Source organism: Stigmatopora argus, chromosome 3, assembly GCF_051989625.1.
Source record: "Stigmatopora argus isolate UIUO_Sarg chromosome 3, RoL_Sarg_1.0, whole genome shotgun sequence".
Lineage (NCBI taxonomy): Eukaryota > Metazoa > Chordata > Actinopteri > Syngnathiformes > Syngnathidae > Stigmatopora > Stigmatopora argus.
This window is the reverse complement of record NC_135389.1, coordinates 23,587,169-23,605,596: the sequence shown is the minus strand read 5'-3', so window position 1 is coordinate 23,605,596 and position 18,428 is coordinate 23,587,169. Positions and strand designations below refer to the sequence as shown.

Below are 18,428 nucleotides of genomic sequence, written 5' to 3'. Positions count from 1 at the left end.
ATCGTGGACGTGTATCGCCGTCAATGGCAGCCGTGGGTTTATTTGGTAAGAATAGTCGCGCGGTGAATGACGTCATTGGGTTGTTGTTTTCTTTCATTGACAAGTCTTGAATGACGTCGAAGAAGAGGGACGCGACGGTCCCTAAGGAGCGCAGGTTTTTTTTAAAATGGCTTGACAGCGCCCTCCTGTGGGTGGATGTTAAAGTGCAAGCGTTTTGTTTAAAGGGCCCATATCACGTGGGAAGTGGGTGGTACTTTACGCAATTGGAGAGATGGAACTTAGATGAGCTGCCACCCATGAATGAACCCCCAAAAGTGCCACAAAAACCGTTTTAATCAGTATATAATCCATTTCGCCGTTGGCCAGGAATACTAGAGTACTACGGCCGAGTGTCGACACAAACGTACGGCGTTTTCGCCCACTTTCGTTTAGTTGCATGACAGTGGCGGCTAGCCTTTTAGTTGTTTTTATGTTTTTAAATGGTGTTGGACAAGATAAGACATAGTTTTAGCCGTTGCGTTAAGTTTTAGCAATGGTTAAGTGTCGGGTAGGAAGTTGGAACAACACCCAACACTGCCAATAAAAGACTCCATAACGACTTTATTTTCCGCTTTGACCAAGTGACAAATGAGGGTTTTGTTTTGTTAGCTCAACTGCTGTAAAATATACCGGCGTTTGACGGTTAGCATGCGGGCTAGCTAGCTTAGCTACCCTCGTCTATTTTCTTCCCGTCCGGCCGAAGGATGAATTGTCAAGTAATTGGGACGTATACCCGGAAGTAGCAGGGGTAAGTAGTCTATTCTATTGTTTTGATTCAAATCTAGTCTTCCACACGGAAGTAACAAATGACGTGTGACCAATGAGGTGGCTTGTTGTTGTAGTTGTTGTTTTTTGAACTTCAGTTAATGCTAGCGGCGTTCGATGGTTAGCATGCGGGCTAGCTACTGTAGCTAATAGTAAAATGGCAATCGAGGCTTTAGCCAGCGTTGCCAAAAGCGCACCGTTAAAAGGTTCCGGCTTGAATTGGAGGTGATAAATTATTCCATTTTCAATCGCCAGTTTAGATTCTAACGTCGTGAGTGTAAGATATTTAGCAATATTTCATCATTGAATAGTGTGGAAAATCCGTGAAAGTGTGCCCTTAAATGTCATTTTTCGTGGCAGCGAGTTTCAATTGTTTTATTGCTCAAATATTTTCATCATTTAATTTTTAAAAAGGTATTTAGTTCATGTTTACTGTATGAATGTCTATTTTCATTTTATGCATGCGTGAATAAATACTCGTCATCTCAATACCTATGTAATTGTTTTTTAAATTATTAATAAATCAGCTCCTCATATGAACGTTCCATATTTTTTATTTTTGAAACAATGTGTCGAAAGATCAAATGAAAAATACATGAAGAGAAATGATGTAAGCAAAATATAATATGACTCCCATCCAGCATTTGACAGACAGATGACAGCACATTTCTATAGACTGTACAATCTCCATTGAAATATGCACCATATTTTATCTCTTGGGCACTTTTTTTGACATTTTTTAAATTCATTTTTGTATTTGACAGTTCCGTTTATTTTTTGGGGAACTGGTCGTTTGCTATTGACCTTCCTCGTTCGCTGCCAACCCCCCACATCCAACGATTTTGGACGTCTACTAGTGAACTGGTAAATGCCCCAAAACGAATAGGAAGCGAGCTAAAATCAGCACCTAAATTAACACCAAGTCATCCAAAATCTACAGGAATTGATTTAGGAATGGCCCATAACTTGACAGGAAGTCACCCCGGATTATTATTATTATTATTATTATTTTTTAGACGGGACCTGGCGGGCGGCAGCGAAAGAGTGAATTGTCGGCCATTTTGAGTAAGCAAAGCCACTTTTCAGGACAAAACGGCGAGCGCGTCGCTCAGCGTCTTTAACTCGTCCTTGAGCTTTTCCAGGCCTCCTTGAATCTTGCCTGGGTCGTCCAGGACCTCCACGCTGCAGGTGTACGGGTCAAACTTGATGGAGAAGGGCCGGCGGATCCCCGCCATGAACGTCCTGGCGGAAGATAAAGAAGACGCTCCCACTTAGGGCCAAAGTCCTTCTCAGTTTTCTTGGTTTATGCGATTAACGGGCGAAAACGGTCAATTAAATGTCAAAATATTATTAGATTAACACAAATATACATACAACGCATTTTTTTAAAGCTAAATGACAATGATTAATATTAAATCAAACTTTTGTGAATCTTTCCCACAGTGTTTTGCAATCATTTTTTTTTTGCCGGCTTTTCCCCCGGCTCTCGTACGTACCGAAATTTCTCTTTTGCGTCCGCGAAACTCTCGGAAACAAAATAGACGGGCTGGTAGGTCTGGTCCTGGTAGGGCTGCGCCGCCGCCGCTTCCGGCTGGAACTCCCTGATCTCGGGTTCGTCGGACAGCGAGTGCTGTCGGCCGGGGGAGATCGCAAGTTGAATTCATTTATCACTACACTCGATAATTGACATCAAATTAAGCTGAAAACCAACCAGGAGTTCTCCGTAAGAAGAAAGTAGGCCGGCGCCGTAGGCTCGCACTTCGCCATTTTGCTTGCACAAGCCGTACTCCACGGTGAACCAGTAGAGCTGGCACGCCAAAACGCTCCCGTCAGAATGCGGAATACATTTGCAATGGCGAACGTTTACAATGGCAATCTTACCGTGGATAGTTTCTCGATATCCTCTTCCGAAGCTCCGAGGGACGCCAAGCCCAGGTTCTACGGGAAAACAAAAGATACGATCAGGTCTCGGCGAGTCCAATCCGTTTGCGTGGACGTCTAGCGCCGTCAATGCTAGCCCGTCGGTTTACGTGGGAGTGGCGTCAAATTCTACATGAATGCTCCGGGGTTGTCGGTGAGCGACCCATGAGTTGCCCCCAAAATATCAGCAAGTGAGCCAGAAATTCCCTGAAATTAACAATAAGTGGCCCCAGAATGCACCAAAATGATGGACGATGACCTGCAGGTGCCCCAAAACCAACAGAAAGCCAAATCAATGGGAAGCAATCAGCAGGAAAAGACGCAACAACAGGAAGTGAGCCAGAAATTCCCTGAAATTAACAGGAAGTGGCCCAACGAGGTCCCAAAATGATGGACGGTGACCTGCAAGTGCCCCAAAACCAACAGAAAGTGAAATCAATGGGATGCAATCAGCAGGAAACGACGCATCAACAGGAAGTGACCCAGAAATGCCTTAAAAGCAACAGGAAATGATGCAAAATATGTAGGAAGTGAGCCCCGAATGTACTGAAAGTCTCACCTGGGAAAACTGCGCAAAGGTGGGGTCCGCCAGCATTGGAACGTGGCCCAAAAGCTCGTGGATGCAGTCCCTGGAAAGACAAACGGGGTGCTTAGCCTTCTTCCCATTGACAGAAGCCAACCGAAACCATAGTGGAAAATTCTCTTTCCGTGAAAATGTGTTGACATTTTTTTTTACATTCATAAATACATTGACTTCCGTGTACTCACGGCTCCGGGGAATGCATGGGCGACGATCCGTGGCGAATGTACTGCGTGCACTGAAAGGCCCGGAAAGCCAGACTGGCCAGGAAGTCCCGCGCCGAGAGCAGACCGGCGACCGGACGCAGCACGAAGCCGCTGCGTTCTGTTACCGCCGCCACCAAAAAAAAGGGTCAATCAAGCTCACGGAGGGACGTCACGGGCCACGATATGCCCCTCCGTCCGTCTTCACTACTGTTGGGTTTATTCTGCGATGTTACTATATGTTCATTAAGCATTTTAATAGGTAATGAAGCTATAAATTAACTTGTGCTTTATGTTGAGACCAAACAAGAGGACACTTTCCCCCCACAGCTGCTTTCGAGGCCAGTTCATTGTTTTCAGGACTATTGACCGAACAGGACACTATGTTCCAGGCCGAGACTGTTGATCTGAGTTAGCAATGAAGATCTACCAGGGACTCTTGAATTGCTTTGACTTAGATTCCGGCAGATGGCGATCATCGAATGAACTTACGAAAATACTCGCATTATTGTTTAAAAATACGGTGGCTCTGTTTACCTTATAAAGACATTATTATGCGTATTCGTGCAAATTCTTACGCAGTTGTTTTGGTTTCCGATCCGCTCGGGTCACATTGTATGCTTACTTGTCCAAATTAGTCATCGAAAACGCTGAGTTTTATACGTTCATCCAGGCGGCCATAATCCATTCAATAGTAGCTAGCTGGTAACTAGCGTAACTTTTCCAACGGCAAGCTGTATTGATGTCGATGTATACAGGCCACAATCCATTCGTAAATAGTAGCTAGCTGGTAGCTAGCGTAACTTTTCCAACGGCAAGCTGTATTGATGTCGATGTATACAGGCCACAATCCATTGGGTGTATTGACAAAAGAACTACTACATATCCCAGCAGTCACTGCGCCGTACTTTGTCTATGGGAAAATAGTAGAGTCGGTGTACCTTATCAACTGATTCATTTGATTTTATCGTGATAACAATTTTAGTATTGGTCCATATATAAAGCGCACTGGATTATTAGGCGCCCTGTCTATTTGGGAGACATTTTAAGACTTTTATGTGCGCCTTATAGTCGTGAAAATACGGTAGCTTACAAAGAAATTATTATGCTTATAGCTTATACTGCAAATTCTTACGCAGGTATTTTTGGTTCCGATCTAATATGAGATCGTTGTGGCAGTTGTTTTTTGACCTTAATGGTGTTATTCGGTTAGCTTATGCAATTGTTTGAATCAGATTACATTAAATGTTTTGAGTATGGCGCGACTAAATGGACAGAGGAGGATGCCGTTTCTTTAGAATCCTCCTGGACGAGGGCGAGTCGGGAGTGATTTTCCTTGCAAGTTGTAGCCAGTGTATGTTAATGATGTCTCCCTGTTTTGATTCAAGTGTATTAATAATAAACCTATCAGCTACCTTTGAGGAAGCGCGAGACGTCTTCCAGCTGCGGGACGCTGTCCGGTCCGTAGCCGCAATGCTTTTCCAGCAACCGTAAGGAGTCCAGGTATTCGCTGCAGGCGTGGCTGGAGTACAAGTCTCGCAGCGTCAGGTAGACTTCCCTCCTGTTGCCGGCACACAAACGTTAGCAAAGCAAAGTTTTGGGTCCGGGCTTTTGGCGGACGTCTCACCAAGTGGCGATCTCGCTGTCCGTGTATTCCACCCTGGGGATGGAATCGCCGCTGCGGAAAGGGGGAGGGGCGTAAGCAAGTTGAGGTGGGCGGGCAATGGAGTGGGCATGCCGCCCTCGTCACTTACTGTCTGTATCCAAAGGCGATGTCGGCCACGATTTGTCTCCTCTCGCGGTAAACGGGATCCGTGAAGCCCTGTTTTTGCATTCCCTACGTCACTGTCTTTTTCGCGAACGAGCCCCATCCGCGTTTTGCCGGAGCGGCTTACTCACGGGGTGCTCGGGGTCCAAGTCCGGGTTGTATTTGGTGATCAGATGGTGGCATTTGTCCAAGTCAGAGATTTTCTTGGGAAACCAGTGAACTGGAAGGGAAAAACACAAAAGACCATACGCGTGAGGAACCCCGTTTCAAGCGACGAGTCAGACGACCGGAACGGCGGTGGTGGCGACCACTCTCTCACATTTGACTTCCTCGCTAGTCTTGACGCGTTGGGCGTTCCTCTTGACGGAAGCGACGAGCGTGGCCACGTCCGAAAGAGGCGCCTCGCAGCGCACAAAGTACTCCAAAGACTGCGTGTCGTCCTTGGACTTGCGCGTCTCCAGGTGGTGGATTTTGGCTTCGAAAGTCTAGACATGGAACGCATTCCGCAATCGTCAAAAATACAAAAAGTCATGTAATAAGGAAAATGTTGACGAGCTACCCACCTCAAAGACTTTGAGCGTCCTGGACAACAAGTGCGTCTTGTCGCCGTCCAAAGTGAAGAAGAGGTTGACGAGGGCTCTGCCGTCTTCCTCCTCGAAAACGATCTGCTCGCCGGCTTCGGCAGCGACGGCGGCGACGGCGGCGGCCGCTTCGCGTTCCTTGCGCGCGTCGTCGATTAGACTGCGACGTCTTCCGGGGAAGCGTTGGGACTGCGAGCGCGTCAAAATAAAATAAAAAATTCAAAAAAATATCAAATAGTCTTCTAGAGCAGGGGTAGGGAACCTATGGCTCAGGAGCCAGATGTGGCTCTTTTGATGGGTGCATCTGGCTCTTTGCTAACCTGTGAGCTAAAATATGGAAATCGCTGTTGACAGAACTGAGATATTACATTTAGAACTGCTTTAACCTTTATTTTTTTGCTTATCTTAATTTTTTTGCTTTAATCTTCATTTTTTTTGCTTTAATCTTCTTTTTTTTTTGCTTTAATCTTCATTTTTTTTGCTTTAATCTTCATTTTTTTTGCTTTAATCTTCATTTTTTTTTGCTTTAATCTTCATTCTTTTGCTTTAATCTTCATTTTTTGCTTTAATCTTCATTTTTTTGCTTATATCTTCATTTTTTTGCTTATATCTTCATTTTTTTGCTTTAATCTTCATTTTTTTGGCAGTAGACTCTTCTGGAATGCATCCTCTCATTGATGAGCAACAGCATAAGAATCTTTTCAAAAATATTCATTTTTTTTCCACTTTAAAAGTGGTGAAATTACAAAAAAAAAAATTGAAAAGGCACTCGTTTACATGTCTGTATTTTGACTTTTAAATTGGTAGTATGGCTCACAAGGAATAACATTGGAAAATATGAATTGTTTGTGGCTCTCTTTGTCAAAAAAGGTTCCCGACCCCTGTTCTAGAGAATCAAATAAAAACTCCCTATTTGAAAATGCCGAAATTGAACAGGTGCGCATTTTTGCTGTAAAAGATCCTACCGTGATGGAGTCGGAGCGTTCCAACTCGGAAGCGGCTCTGCGGACGCTTTTGGACGAGGACGTGGAACTGCTGGAAAGTGGCATCTCGGGGTCGTTTCGCTTCTTCTTTTTTCTCCCTGGCGGATTTTTCTGAGAGCTGCTCGATGCGGCTGTTCCTCTCTTTTTGTGGCTGCAGGACGCGCGCTTGCGTCTTTTTATACGCTCGTTTCTTGGCGCTCTCTGACGTCAGAGGCCAGTCATTTCTACGCTCATCCATCAAGGCGGATCCGATACTTTTCTCACTTACATCAGTTCCAGATAAATATCGAGGAAGGAGGATGGATCGGGATCCATTTCAATTCCGGGGTCGCCAAGACGGCGACCCTTGTGAGGATAAGCCACTCGAAAAATGGGCGGGGCTGTGTGTATATACATACAAATATTGATGAATGTTTATATACTTACTTTGTGTATAAATGGAAGGCCTTTATTGTCATTCTACAAGTACAAAGAGATTTAAAGCTCCACCTTAAAGTGCACATATTATAAATATAGCCTGAAAAATGATTCAGCATAACGATGAAATGAGGTAGAAAAGTGAGTAACATTACGTGATAGAGGGAGCCATGTACTCTATATGTTTCATATCAATGTGTGTATATGCATGTATGGTATACACCAGTGGCGGGCTGTCAGGGCCTTCATGTCCTTCTCTGCTGGCCTAAGAAATATCTGAATCACATATTATATTTTGTCCATCAATACTTTTTTCCAAATTGTCTGTTAGCTTCCTTTCATTGCTTTCCCCCCTGTTTGCACTGCTTCCAGAGGTGTGTTTTCATATTGAAGCATTTAACCAATCACATTTCAGCCATTATTTTGTTGCCAGGGTCAGAAATCTGCCTCAAGGCCTTCACAATCAGTTCTGCAGGCTCTGCTGCATTAAACAAGCGTCGATAAGACTGTTGCTTTAAACAATCAGATTTCGAGTTGGCAACACCACAATGCCTTGTCGCAGGCGGAGATATACGTCATTGCCATGTTAATGTCTGAAAAGCTCCAGTATTTGTATTTAATCATTAAATGCTGCTAAGAAGTGGATTTTACCCCATTTTTGTGCATTGATTTATTGATTTTTTTTTAATCTGTTGCAGCTGTCGCTGCAGTTGAGGTTTTATAGCCATAAAATAGTTTTTGAGGGTTGGATTGATTTATTGAAGGCGCTATGAGAAAATGCACGGAGCGCCACTGCTGAAAACAATGAACTGGCTTCGAAAGCAGCCGTGGGGGAAAATGTCCTCTTGTTTGGTCCAACATAAAGCTATAAATTAATTTATAGCTTTATTACCTATTAAAAATGCTTACAAAACATATAGAAACATCCTAGAATAAACCCAACACGGCCTTTCTCTGTTTTCATCTTTCTTGAAATGTGGCATCTTTTTTTTGTGTGTATCTGGTTGACAAGGGGAAAAGAGTACAAATCTGTAGCATCTGTAAAAGAGCAAAAAAAGAAATAAATGTATCTAAAGGTAAGCAAGCGAGCGAGCAGGTGGCTCCGGGCCGCCCGCCGCCCGCCGCTGGACGACACGGCCCCATTAAGGAAAGGTAAATCTAATTGGGAGTCTCTCCATCCACAGATCTTGCGTGTCATTGCCGCGGGGCAGCTACAGGACAATATGTCCGACGTGACACCACGACTTCTGCCGGCAATGGCGCCAAAATGCACGTCTCTCAACGCACAGCCATTTTGGGGCCTTTCTGGGTGGCTTCCTACAAATTTTCAGCTCATTCCAGTTAACTTCCTGTTTATTTTAGGTCACTTTTGACTCATCTTGGGTGACTTGTATTGATTTGTTGGAGTGATTTCCTTTTTATTACGACAAAGACACCTGGAAAAACAAACATCCACATATATCACCACTTTTTTTTAAAAAAATGATTCACTCACTTATCAAAAATGACTGAAGATTACATTCATTTTTATTTTTTGCCCAGATGATCCATCAACATATGATCAACAGGAAGTGACACAAACAACCTAAAATGTGAGCCGAATCAAAAGGAAATGGCCTGTAAATAGCTCCAAATCCAAAGAAATGACAACTGAGAAGAAATTACTACAAGAAAACTGCCTTCTAAAAAAGAGAAGAAATTACTACAAGAAAACTGCCTTCTAAAAAAAAAAAAGTAGAATAATACCCACTGTACTATTTTCGTAAAAGTATGAGCATATTCTAGCACGGAAGGAAAAGTTGGTTATTAGTGGTTGGCATGTTTGATTAATGAAGCAGAAAGGTAAGAAATAACTCAAGCCTGATATTGGATTGGATTGGATAACTTTATTCATCCCGTATTCGGGAAATTTCGTTGTTCCAGTGGCAAGAGGGTGAGGATGCAGGAATAGGAAAGGCATTTTAGACATAAATAGATAGGTAATAGATAGGTAATAAGTAGGTCAATATATACAATGACGTAACAAAGTTCATGTTTGACAATCATGATCAACAATTACAAATAATTAGACATAACAAGAAAGAACTAGATACTAAAAACATTATGTGTCCAGCTCAGATTTTTGATGTATTGCATAATATTGCTAAATGGCCTGGCTGTCTTTATAGCAAAACGTGATGGCCTGTAAATAAATAAATTCCCCTTTAAAATCACGTTTTGCTAAACCCTAACCCATTTTAGACATAAATAGATAGGTAATAAGTAAGTTAATAAATAAATACATGAATAAATATATAAATAAGTGTGTCTCTGAAGTATCTATATACACATACGTGTACATACACCTATGTATGGGATGTGACCTTTTCCTCACTGGTGAAACAAATCAATCAAGTCAAGTGTGGACGCATCAATACATCACTTAGAAAGCAATTTAGTGACATTTGCATGCATCTTTAGCTTTGGAGGAACCTTTTCTAGTAAACTTTACTTCAATCTTTGCATCCGCTTCGCTAGCTTTTGCCGTTTGTTGTCAATGTGATTATTGTCGATACGCCACTTTACACGTCTGTTGTCAACTTGCTAGTTCACGCTAGCTAGCTCCCGCTGTTTTCTTTCAATCCGTTTTTCCCAATTTACACGTTGTCGTTTGTCACCGCGCAAGTTTCGTCAACACGTACTTGGTGTCCACTCATTTTCTTTGTCAAAGAATGCATGTTTGTGGACAACGGGCTCCGTCCATATGTTCTCCGTCAATACGATAGTTAATGCTAGCTCCTGCTAGCTCCTGCTAGCCCTGGCTAGCTCCTGCTGTTTGTTGACAACACGTTGGCATTTTTGTTGTTGAGAGCGAAATCGACCAATCCGTTTTTGGAACGTTCGCAAGTCGGAATGGGCCGAGCGTGGCGCCGTACGAAGCGCCGAAACCAAGAAAAAAAGAGGAATTTTCCACGTAGGGGGAGCTTTGCTCGGCAACAATCCAACTTTGAACTTCTCGCCGGTGTCGCGTCTTTCCGCGTTTGTCGTGATGTGTCACGTTCTGCGGAAAAAAAGGTGGAAGAGTGTAATTGCGTCCGCATTTGTCCCGATGCAGCTGTGAAAGCCAATGACTCACGGCGCTGGCGTCGACGCGTGTCATCGGGAGACGGATGCTAAATGGCGCGTGTGAGCTGCCATTAGCCAACGCTAACGGGACCAGGCGAGGGAGGGTGGCGCACCTGTGGCTGGCCGGCCGGCCGTGTCTCAAATTGATCGACGGCCAAAATACAATCTCTTAGTCCAAAATACCGTAAAAATGTGTATCCGCGTCAGGGAGGAAGTGTCGAACGAACGCACGAAACGCCGGACAAACTCTCAAGGTCTTTACGTGGTCTCGGACTTCCCGTGGAAACAAAACAGAGGGTGTTCAATCGGCAATGAAATAGAAAATAAGCTAATTTTACGAAACAAATGCACGAGCTTCTCATTGTCGATGGGCTTTCGCTTTACGTCATCTTTTAAAGCGGTACACGGTCGATTGGTCGCCGAGCTTTTGGTCGCCGGTCTTTTGGTCGCCCGGAAGGTTATTGGTAATTACCATTTAAATGGTTGCTCAAATTCCCTAAATACAAACTACGAATGACTATTTAGTCCTACTTAATGCCCTATTAATTATTAGGTCAAAGAAAAGCTCCAAATTTCCTGGACTTTGATTGTTTTTTGTTGGAGAACTTGTTAAGACCGACTGACTGACGACGTCGCTTCTTAAATGCTTTGACTTGGATTCCGGCAGATGGCGATAATCGGATCAACTTCTGAAAATACTCGCATTATTGTTTAAAAATATGGTCGCTCTGTTTACCTTATAAAGCGTATTCGTACAAATTCTCACGCAGTTGTTTTGGTTTCCGATCTAATATGAATCGGATGACCTTAAATGTTTTGATTATGCGCTGACTAAATGGACAGAGGAAGATGCCCTTTCTTTAGAATCATCCTGGACGAAGGCGAGTCGGGAGTGATTTTCCTTGCAAGTTGTAGCCAGTGTATGTTAATGATGTCTCCCTCCCTGTTTTGATTCAAGTGTATTAATAATAAATCTATCAGGACTAACTAGTATGTGGAATGGATTTGATGCTAATCATCTGCTTTTTGACTCTACTACTACTATTAGAGAAGTGAAGGCTGCCGATTCACCCGCTGATACGTTTTATTCGCCCGAAAAGAAAATGAGTCAATCTGAAATTCAGGGAGTATGCCGACCCATTTCCTGAGTGACACGTCCTTTATTCGGAGAAATTAAATGACTCACTCCCACCGAGGGACAGCTGTCAATCATTGGATTCGAAGAAGGCGCCGAAACTTCGCTTGGCAAACCGGGGCGAGGTCTTTGACTCAGACGGGAACTAACCGCCGACGCCGGCCCTCTCGCTTCCCGCCAGTTGGACGTTTACCGCCGTCAACGCTAGCCGTGGAACGAACCCTTCTCGCCACGCAAATCCTGGCCGTGTTGTGAATTTGGCGGCTTTGTCAGATCAAATCAAAGCAGTATTTTGAAGTGGAATTGATGAAAGGGGGAAGCTAAATGAACATTCTTCTTCGGCTCCAAATGTCGTTTGAGCGAGAAGGTGGGGGGTGTTTTTAGGGGGGGGTTTATTCCCCATCGCGCTTCAAGCTCGGCAACTTAACCCGATTCCCTGACCGCTGTAGAAGATTCGTGTACGGGGGCGGGAGATAAAACGATTAAACGCGACACCCCACGTGGTCAAAGGCTAGCGCGTACGCAAAGAAAGGCAAAAAAAATGGCCGCTGAGAAAAGGCCAAGCTTCGTCGTTGCCGTTCCAAATGGGAGGGACGTCTATCGCCGTCCAACGCGGCCGTTGACTTCAATCCCCAAGGCTAGCGTTGGCGCTAACTGCGAAAACGGCGTTTGGTTCCCGTGTTTATCCGCCGAATTCCGTGATATTTTGAAACGGCGAGCGCTGGCTATTAGGCACGCACGCACGCACGCACGCTTTTGCCCACGTAATTGCAGGCGCGTTAATTGCAGCTAACGACAGCAGCTGGGCTATTGTTTGCCGTCCTCTGCTTTTCTTTTATTTGCGCAAGGGATTTTGCTCACCTTTGAGCGTCAAAGTCATTCCAGAAAGGGCCGACTGGGTGCAGATTTTGCTCCTAAACCCCCCGAGACCACACCTTTTTTCCCCAGTTTTGCTTCCGTTGCCTTTTTAAAAACGTGTTTTTAGCGTGTGGGTGTAGCGTGCAAGGACTATATATCCCAGCAGTCACTGCGCACCAGAAACCGGAAAAAGAGTCTGGGTGGGGCTGCTTCTGGTAGCCAGCGCTATCGCGGTTAGATATTCATATATAATATATAACATATATGCGTCTAAAAAAATGGTGCGTCCTTTGTGTATTTAAAATACAGAAATAGCACTCGTTACTGACACTGCGGCTAAAAATACGATGCGCCATATAGTGAAAGTACGGTAAACTGCCGGCGTCCAAGTCAAAGCAATTTATGAATCTCTTGTAGATCTTCGGCCTGGAACAAGGTGTCCTGTTCAGTCAATAGTCCTGAAAACAATGAACTGGCCTCGAATGCAGCTGTGGGGGGGAAAGTGTCCTCTTGTTTGGTCCAACATAAAGCACAAATGAATTTATAGCTTCATTACCTATTAAAATACTTCATGAACATATACTAACATCCCAGAATAAACCCAACAGAAGGCAAGAAAACACAAGGAAACAAAATGCCTGAGAAATTTGAAGAAAAAAAACTGACGAGAAAGGAGACAAAAGGTGAAAAAAAGACAAAGGAAGGAAAGTGAGACGGCAAAAGGAAGGGCGTCAACGATGGCGGAGCCGTGGATCGATGCCTGATCCAAATTTGTCATCGGCGCTGTGATTACGCCGTCGGCGTCCGCGCCGCACGGGCTTAATAGAGCAAGCGGGATGCGCGGGCAGGGCGGCGTCGATAACGCCGTCTGCCGGCTGAGCCGCTCGATGGACGGCCCAAGGAATACGGTTGCCTTGTTAATAACTTGCTCCAATCCTCTTGTACTATTCATGTGGCGATGCCCTTTGTTCACATGCTCTATACCAGGGGTAGGGAACCTATGGCTCGGGAGCCATATGTGGCTCTTCTGATGGGTGCATGTGGCTCTTCGCTAACCTGTGAGCTAAAATATGTTTTGAAACGGCTGGTGACAGAGCCGAGTCCCGAATGCACCAATAGGAGCGTCACGTCGGCACTATGGCGCTGACACTACCTCTAACTTGAATCATCTTTTTTTAAATTATATTTTGATTTGACTTTTCTGCATGCATATTTTCATTGGCTAGCAACTGCCCAACAGTGCTGTCAAAATACTTCATTAAGTACTTTAAAAAGTGGTAAAATGACCCCCAAAAAGTCACATCTCATTTTCACATTTTCACATTTTTACTTCTTTCAGTACTTTAAAAGTGGTCAAATGACCCCCAAAAAGTCACATCTCATTTTCACATTTTTACACTAAAATTCTGAGTATGGCTCTCAAAGAAATACAATTTGAAAATAGGAATTGTTTATGGCTCTCTGTGTCAAAAAGGTTCCCGACCCCTGCTCTATACCAAGGGAAGGGAACCTATGGCTCGGGAGCCACATGCGGCTCTTTAGATGAGTGCATGAGGCTCTCCGCTAACCCGTGAGCTAAAATAATGGAAACAGCTGAGTCCCAAACACACCGATAGAAGCGCGTTACATCGGCACTGTGGCTTTGACACGACCTCTAGTGCCTTTTTAATCCTATTTTTTTTAAATTAGACTCTTCTCCATGCATATCGTCATTGATACTCATTGATTAGCAGCGTTATCAAAAGAATTCAGTCTTTATGTACTTTAAAAGTGGTGAAATGACTAAAAACGCATATCTTTTCATGTATTTTGACTTTTACACTTTGAGTACGGCTCTCAGGAAGATGATTTCTGAAAATATGATTTTTTTTATGGCTCTCTCTGTCAAAAAGGTTCCCGACCTCTGCTCTATACCTTGCGTGTACATTTTTGGGGATACAAAATTGTATACTAAGCCGAAGGCCTTCATGTTACATCTACTGGAACCCCCTCAGTAACCCCCCCTAGTGTTTATTTTGTGCTTAGTTTCCAAAATCCTAAATTCCGCATTTAGCTTAACTGAAGTAAGCACTTCCTAATATCAACTCCACCGCCATGTCAAGTCTCAGAAATGTTTATTATTATTATTATTCAAAAAAAGTTCCCCCACACTTTGATCCATATTTTTTCCAGTTCATGCAAGCATCCAAAAAAGCAGCATTATCTTTCTCAAGCATCTTTTTGACCAATTGGAGTTATCGGTCCGACCCGAGGGCGCCGGGTACGCAGGCCAGAGCGCTTGGGTTTATAAATAGAGCGCAATTTTCCAAAATGAGCAATTAGCGTACATTTGTCTGGGTCGCTGAACGTTTCCCAAATGCTACAATCGCATTTGATTTCTTCTGTGAGTACAGATGCGTTCTGGTAAATGTCAGCCGGTGACAGGCCCAAAGCCTGCTCGCCGCAATGGTACCCTGAGGGACTCCGCCACTGTCACTTCCTGTCAAGAGCGCCCGTGTCGCTTGAGAGCAAACAGAGAGCGACCGGACTGCCTTTTACTCAATATGCCATTTCCTACATGTACACAAAAAAACCCCAATTCTAACTCATTCACAGCAATTTATGATTAGCGCGTTATTTGGCTAACTCGCTAACTCTGTTTATTAGCATTGCCGATGAGAGATATCCAATCGTGTGGTGTCCAATCATCTTTCTGCTGGGAAGCTTTTGGCTAGTAGACTTGAGCATTGAAGCGGGAAGGTTGGCAGTAAAAAAAAAAACGTATATTTTTATATTAAGGATACTACTCAACTAAATGAGTTCGTTTTTTAAATACATTTTTCACTATTTCATCCGTTTTTTTCATAAAGTAACAAATAAACTTTGATTTAAGTTTTTTATTTTGAACGAGAGATGTTTTCAAAACTATATGCCCTTCGATTTTTTGGATTGCATTAAAACCACACAATAACATCATATCGGGGTCAGCAACGTAATTCAAATATGAGCCACTGGGGGCAGACGTGCTCATCTTCTTCCCACCGAAGAAGTAACCGCGACGTGTTCGGGGCTGCGATTTGTCTCACAAAACGTCACAAGCTGACAAATTAAACCCAAAATAAGGAAAGAACAACCCTGCCAATTATTTTTTTTACATGTTTCACTATTTCACCCACTTTTTTTCATAAAGGAACAAATAAGAGGAAAGTAAAACTTTGATTTAAGTTTTTTTTAATGAGAAATGTTTTCAAAACTATATGCCCTTCGATGTTTTGATTAAATTAAAACCACACAATAACATCATATCGGGGTCAGCAACGTAATACAAATATGAGCCACTGGGGGGCAGTCGTGCTCATCTTCCTCCCACCGAAGAAGTAACCAAGACGTGTTCGGGGCTGCGATTTGTCTCACAAAACGTCACAGGCTACAGGCTGACAAATTAAACCCAAAATAAGGAAAGAACAACCCTGCCAATTTATCGGTAAGTATTCGTAACGAACTTTCGGTGCTGGTTCGCTCGAAAAACAACTTCCGCTGAGCCGCTAAAGTTAGTTTGCTTGTACTTTTAGCATCTGGAATGCTAACGTTGGCTAGCAAGGAGCTAAACAGCTGTTTTTCAAACGTGCTCTTCACGCACGGCTTCCGTGACGTTGTGACGACACCCTTGTACCGCCGAGTAGTTTAGGTGACGTTTGTTCATTGCGCCGTAATTGTGACAAAATGATTTTTTTTACCCCCCCCCCCCCTCCTCTGACAGCTTGATGTTTGGTGACGGCACGTTGCCTCTTCGTCAGCTAACATTGGAGCCGCCGTCAAACGTCGCCGCTTCTTGGCCGCTTTGTAAAAAACGCCATTTACTTTGTTTGTGGCACATGCACGAGCCAAACGTGACGGATGCGTGCGTGAATGTTTTCCCGTAGCCGTTTTCCGCGAGCCGCATTTTATTCTAGTAATCCTGTGGACTTGTAGACTTCAATCACTCTCACTACTCGTGTTAGTTGACCGGGTTTATTTTCTGTTTACAGGAAGAAGGTGAAGCAACTCTGTAATGGATGTCACAAGAGGTGAATTCAACTTCTCCACTAACAACATGTTCTTGAACCGATTGGATGCTATCGACGTTTAATTCGTTCGAATTGTAGGCCGCCTGTTACGGACAAAACAAAAGATGTCGGCCAGAACAAGCCAAATTCCGATTTTTCCAATGCTCCGATGGCACTCACGGTCCCATTGGTTAGAAGTGGGAGGCTTGGCAGCAAACTAATAGTTGTTGGTGGGCTGTATTTGTTTATATGACAGCTGCCAGGCCTCCCCAGTTCAAATGGATTGGACGTCTAGTAAGGATAAAGTAATTGGTGGGCGGTTAGAGTTCTCCCCAGCCGAGTCATTTCGTCGGGTGTAATTATTTCAAAACCCGTCTTGACAGGCCGTGGAGCGGGTTTTGCTAACATCACGGATCTCTTGTTGTTTTAGCCGGTAAAGGGGAGCCGGGACTGCAGAATCCCGCCGGACCCACGGACAAAACTGCAAACTTGCATGCGTTGGAAAGGTACCGAAATTCATGCCGCCGTTTCCGTAAGCGGCGCCCGGGCCAAATGTAGCCCGGTTTTTGACACTTATTGCCTGTATACTTCGGCAGCGTGCTTCCCAAAGCAGTAAAGAGGCGAGTGCATGCCTTGAAAAGGCTTCAGGTGCAGTGCGTCAACATCGAAGCCAAATTTTACGAGGAAGTTCACCTACTGGAGCGCAAGTACGCCGACCTCTGCAGGCCAATCTACGACAAGGTACGCACGCTACTACGACTTCCGGGGTAACGCACGCCTAGTCGATCGGCTTCCCTTGCAATTTTTGCCCTTTGACCTTGTGGGGCTAAAATGGAGTGGTTTCACATTCCAAACATGTCTCGCTGATGTGGCTATCCCTTAATTTGTTTTTGGGTTTGGGCCACCGCCAGCGGTTATGGAGTGAAAATGTGAAAAACACAAAGGGTTATTTTTCCTCTTTACAGTGGTACCTCGACATACGATCGTAATCCGTTCCGAGACCGAGATCGTATGACGAGATTGTCGTAACCCGAGCGGACGTTTCCCATTGAAATGAATGGAAAACAAATTAATTGGTTCCAAAACTCTGACAAAAACACCAAAAACAGGATATTGGATTGGAAAAAATGTTTGATTTCTTCTAATTCGCCATGTATTGACAAAGTAATAAATAACGAGTGGTTTAATAGTAATAAAATGTGTTTAATAGAAGTAAAATTAGACGCATTTCGCCGGGGATATAGACAGCAACATCCAAACGGAGGCGGGGGGAGGTGTTTGGGGGGGGGGGGGGGGGGGACTTTATCCACGGCACTCGTAAACGAACATACAAATTTAAATGAACTTGGATTAATATGTACAAATACTCAACGTTTAATGTAACTTCACACAACTGAATTCTAATTTTGTTTGAATCTTTTTGACCTTGGTTCTACGGATAGACCCCACCCGCACGTTCCGCCGGAGCCTTCAAAACGAACGCATCGAGAGTTGTTTGGCCCCGTGTCCGATTACCGAGTGTATATTATATTCCAGTTCTTTTCTTTGCAAAACTCTGCCCATCCATTGTTGTTTACCTGGTATGTACCTGCTAGACCAAAAGTGGGGGGGAAAACGGGTGTGGAAATGCAAAGTCCGCCCAGTGCAGTGTATTGTTATACACGAAAGAGATGCAAAAAAAGACAGTGCCATGGCCACCTGGCTTGGTCGCATCACCAAATTTTGATCACATCTCGGGCGAATTATTCCATCGAAATTTCCGTCGTAAAACGAGAATATCGTATGACGAGCGGTCGTATGACGAGGTATGACTGTATACAGAGCCCTTTTAAAAAGAAAAAATGTGAGGGAATAATGACTGTTTTCGCGAGTTGACATCCAATGCATTTTAAAGGGAAAGCGTGGCTCTCAAATTGGATTGGACATTGAGCCATGGGGTCAGTGGGTTAGCGAGCGCTACGCAATGAGGTGGCTCGAGTTGCTGGTGGAGTCCGTCGGGTCTGAAGCCAGCTGGGTGGGCTGCGCCCTAAAACGTGATGGCAGCTGCCG

General features: G+C 44.1%; 2 protein-coding genes across 6 annotated transcripts in view; one reads left to right on the top strand and one right to left on the bottom strand.

Moving 5' to 3' along the window:
* Positions 1-1,342: 1,342 nt before the first annotated feature.
* On the bottom strand, positions 1,343-6,973 carry th (tyrosine hydroxylase). Its single transcript, XM_077597265.1, has 13 exons — positions 6,822-6,973; positions 5,839-6,045; positions 5,595-5,760; positions 5,407-5,495; positions 5,262-5,329; positions 5,135-5,185; positions 4,923-5,068; positions 3,493-3,628; positions 3,284-3,353; positions 2,686-2,742; positions 2,516-2,611; positions 2,301-2,434; positions 1,343-2,046 (listed from the first exon to the last, which is right to left on the bottom strand). Exons 1-13 carry the CDS (start codon positions 6,903-6,905, stop codon positions 1,887-1,889), a joined length of 1,464 nt encoding a protein of 487 aa, XP_077453391.1. The 5' UTR covers positions 6,906-6,973; the 3' UTR covers positions 1,343-1,886.
* Positions 6,974-15,685: 8,712 nt separating this feature from the next.
* The window catches only part of LOC144071828 (nucleosome assembly protein 1-like 4), a 17,438-nt gene continuing 14,695 nt past the window's right edge, over positions 15,686-18,428 (top strand). For 4 of the 5 annotated variants that reach the window (XM_077597260.1, XM_077597262.1, XM_077597261.1 and 1 more), the window contains exons 1-4: positions 15,686-15,817; positions 16,362-16,400; positions 16,810-16,885; positions 16,976-17,120. In XM_077597260.1, coding sequence (XP_077453386.1) covers positions 16,385-16,400; positions 16,810-16,885; positions 16,976-17,120 — 237 coding nt within the window. In that variant the 5' untranslated portion in view covers positions 15,686-15,817; positions 16,362-16,384. The remainder of the gene's footprint in view (positions 15,818-16,361; positions 16,401-16,809; positions 16,886-16,975; positions 17,121-18,428) is intronic. The other variant, XM_077597263.1, reaches the window with a different exon arrangement.

What these genes read in the sequence shown, in the direction of transcription:
- th (XM_077597265.1), bottom strand. Translation starts at nt 6,905, where the DNA reads ATGCCACTTTCCAGCAGTTCCACGTCCTCGTCCAAAAGCGTCCGCAGA. An exon ending in CCCATGCATTCCCCGGAGCC is followed by an intron (nt 3,354 to 3,492) that starts GTGAGTACACGG and finishes TTGTCTTTCCAG; the next exon opens with GGACTGCATCCACGAGCTTT. An exon ending in CCTTTGCGCAGTTTTCCCAG is followed by an intron (nt 2,743 to 3,283) that starts GTGAGACTTTCA and finishes GTTTTCCCGTAG; the next exon opens with AACCTGGGCTTGGCGTCCCT.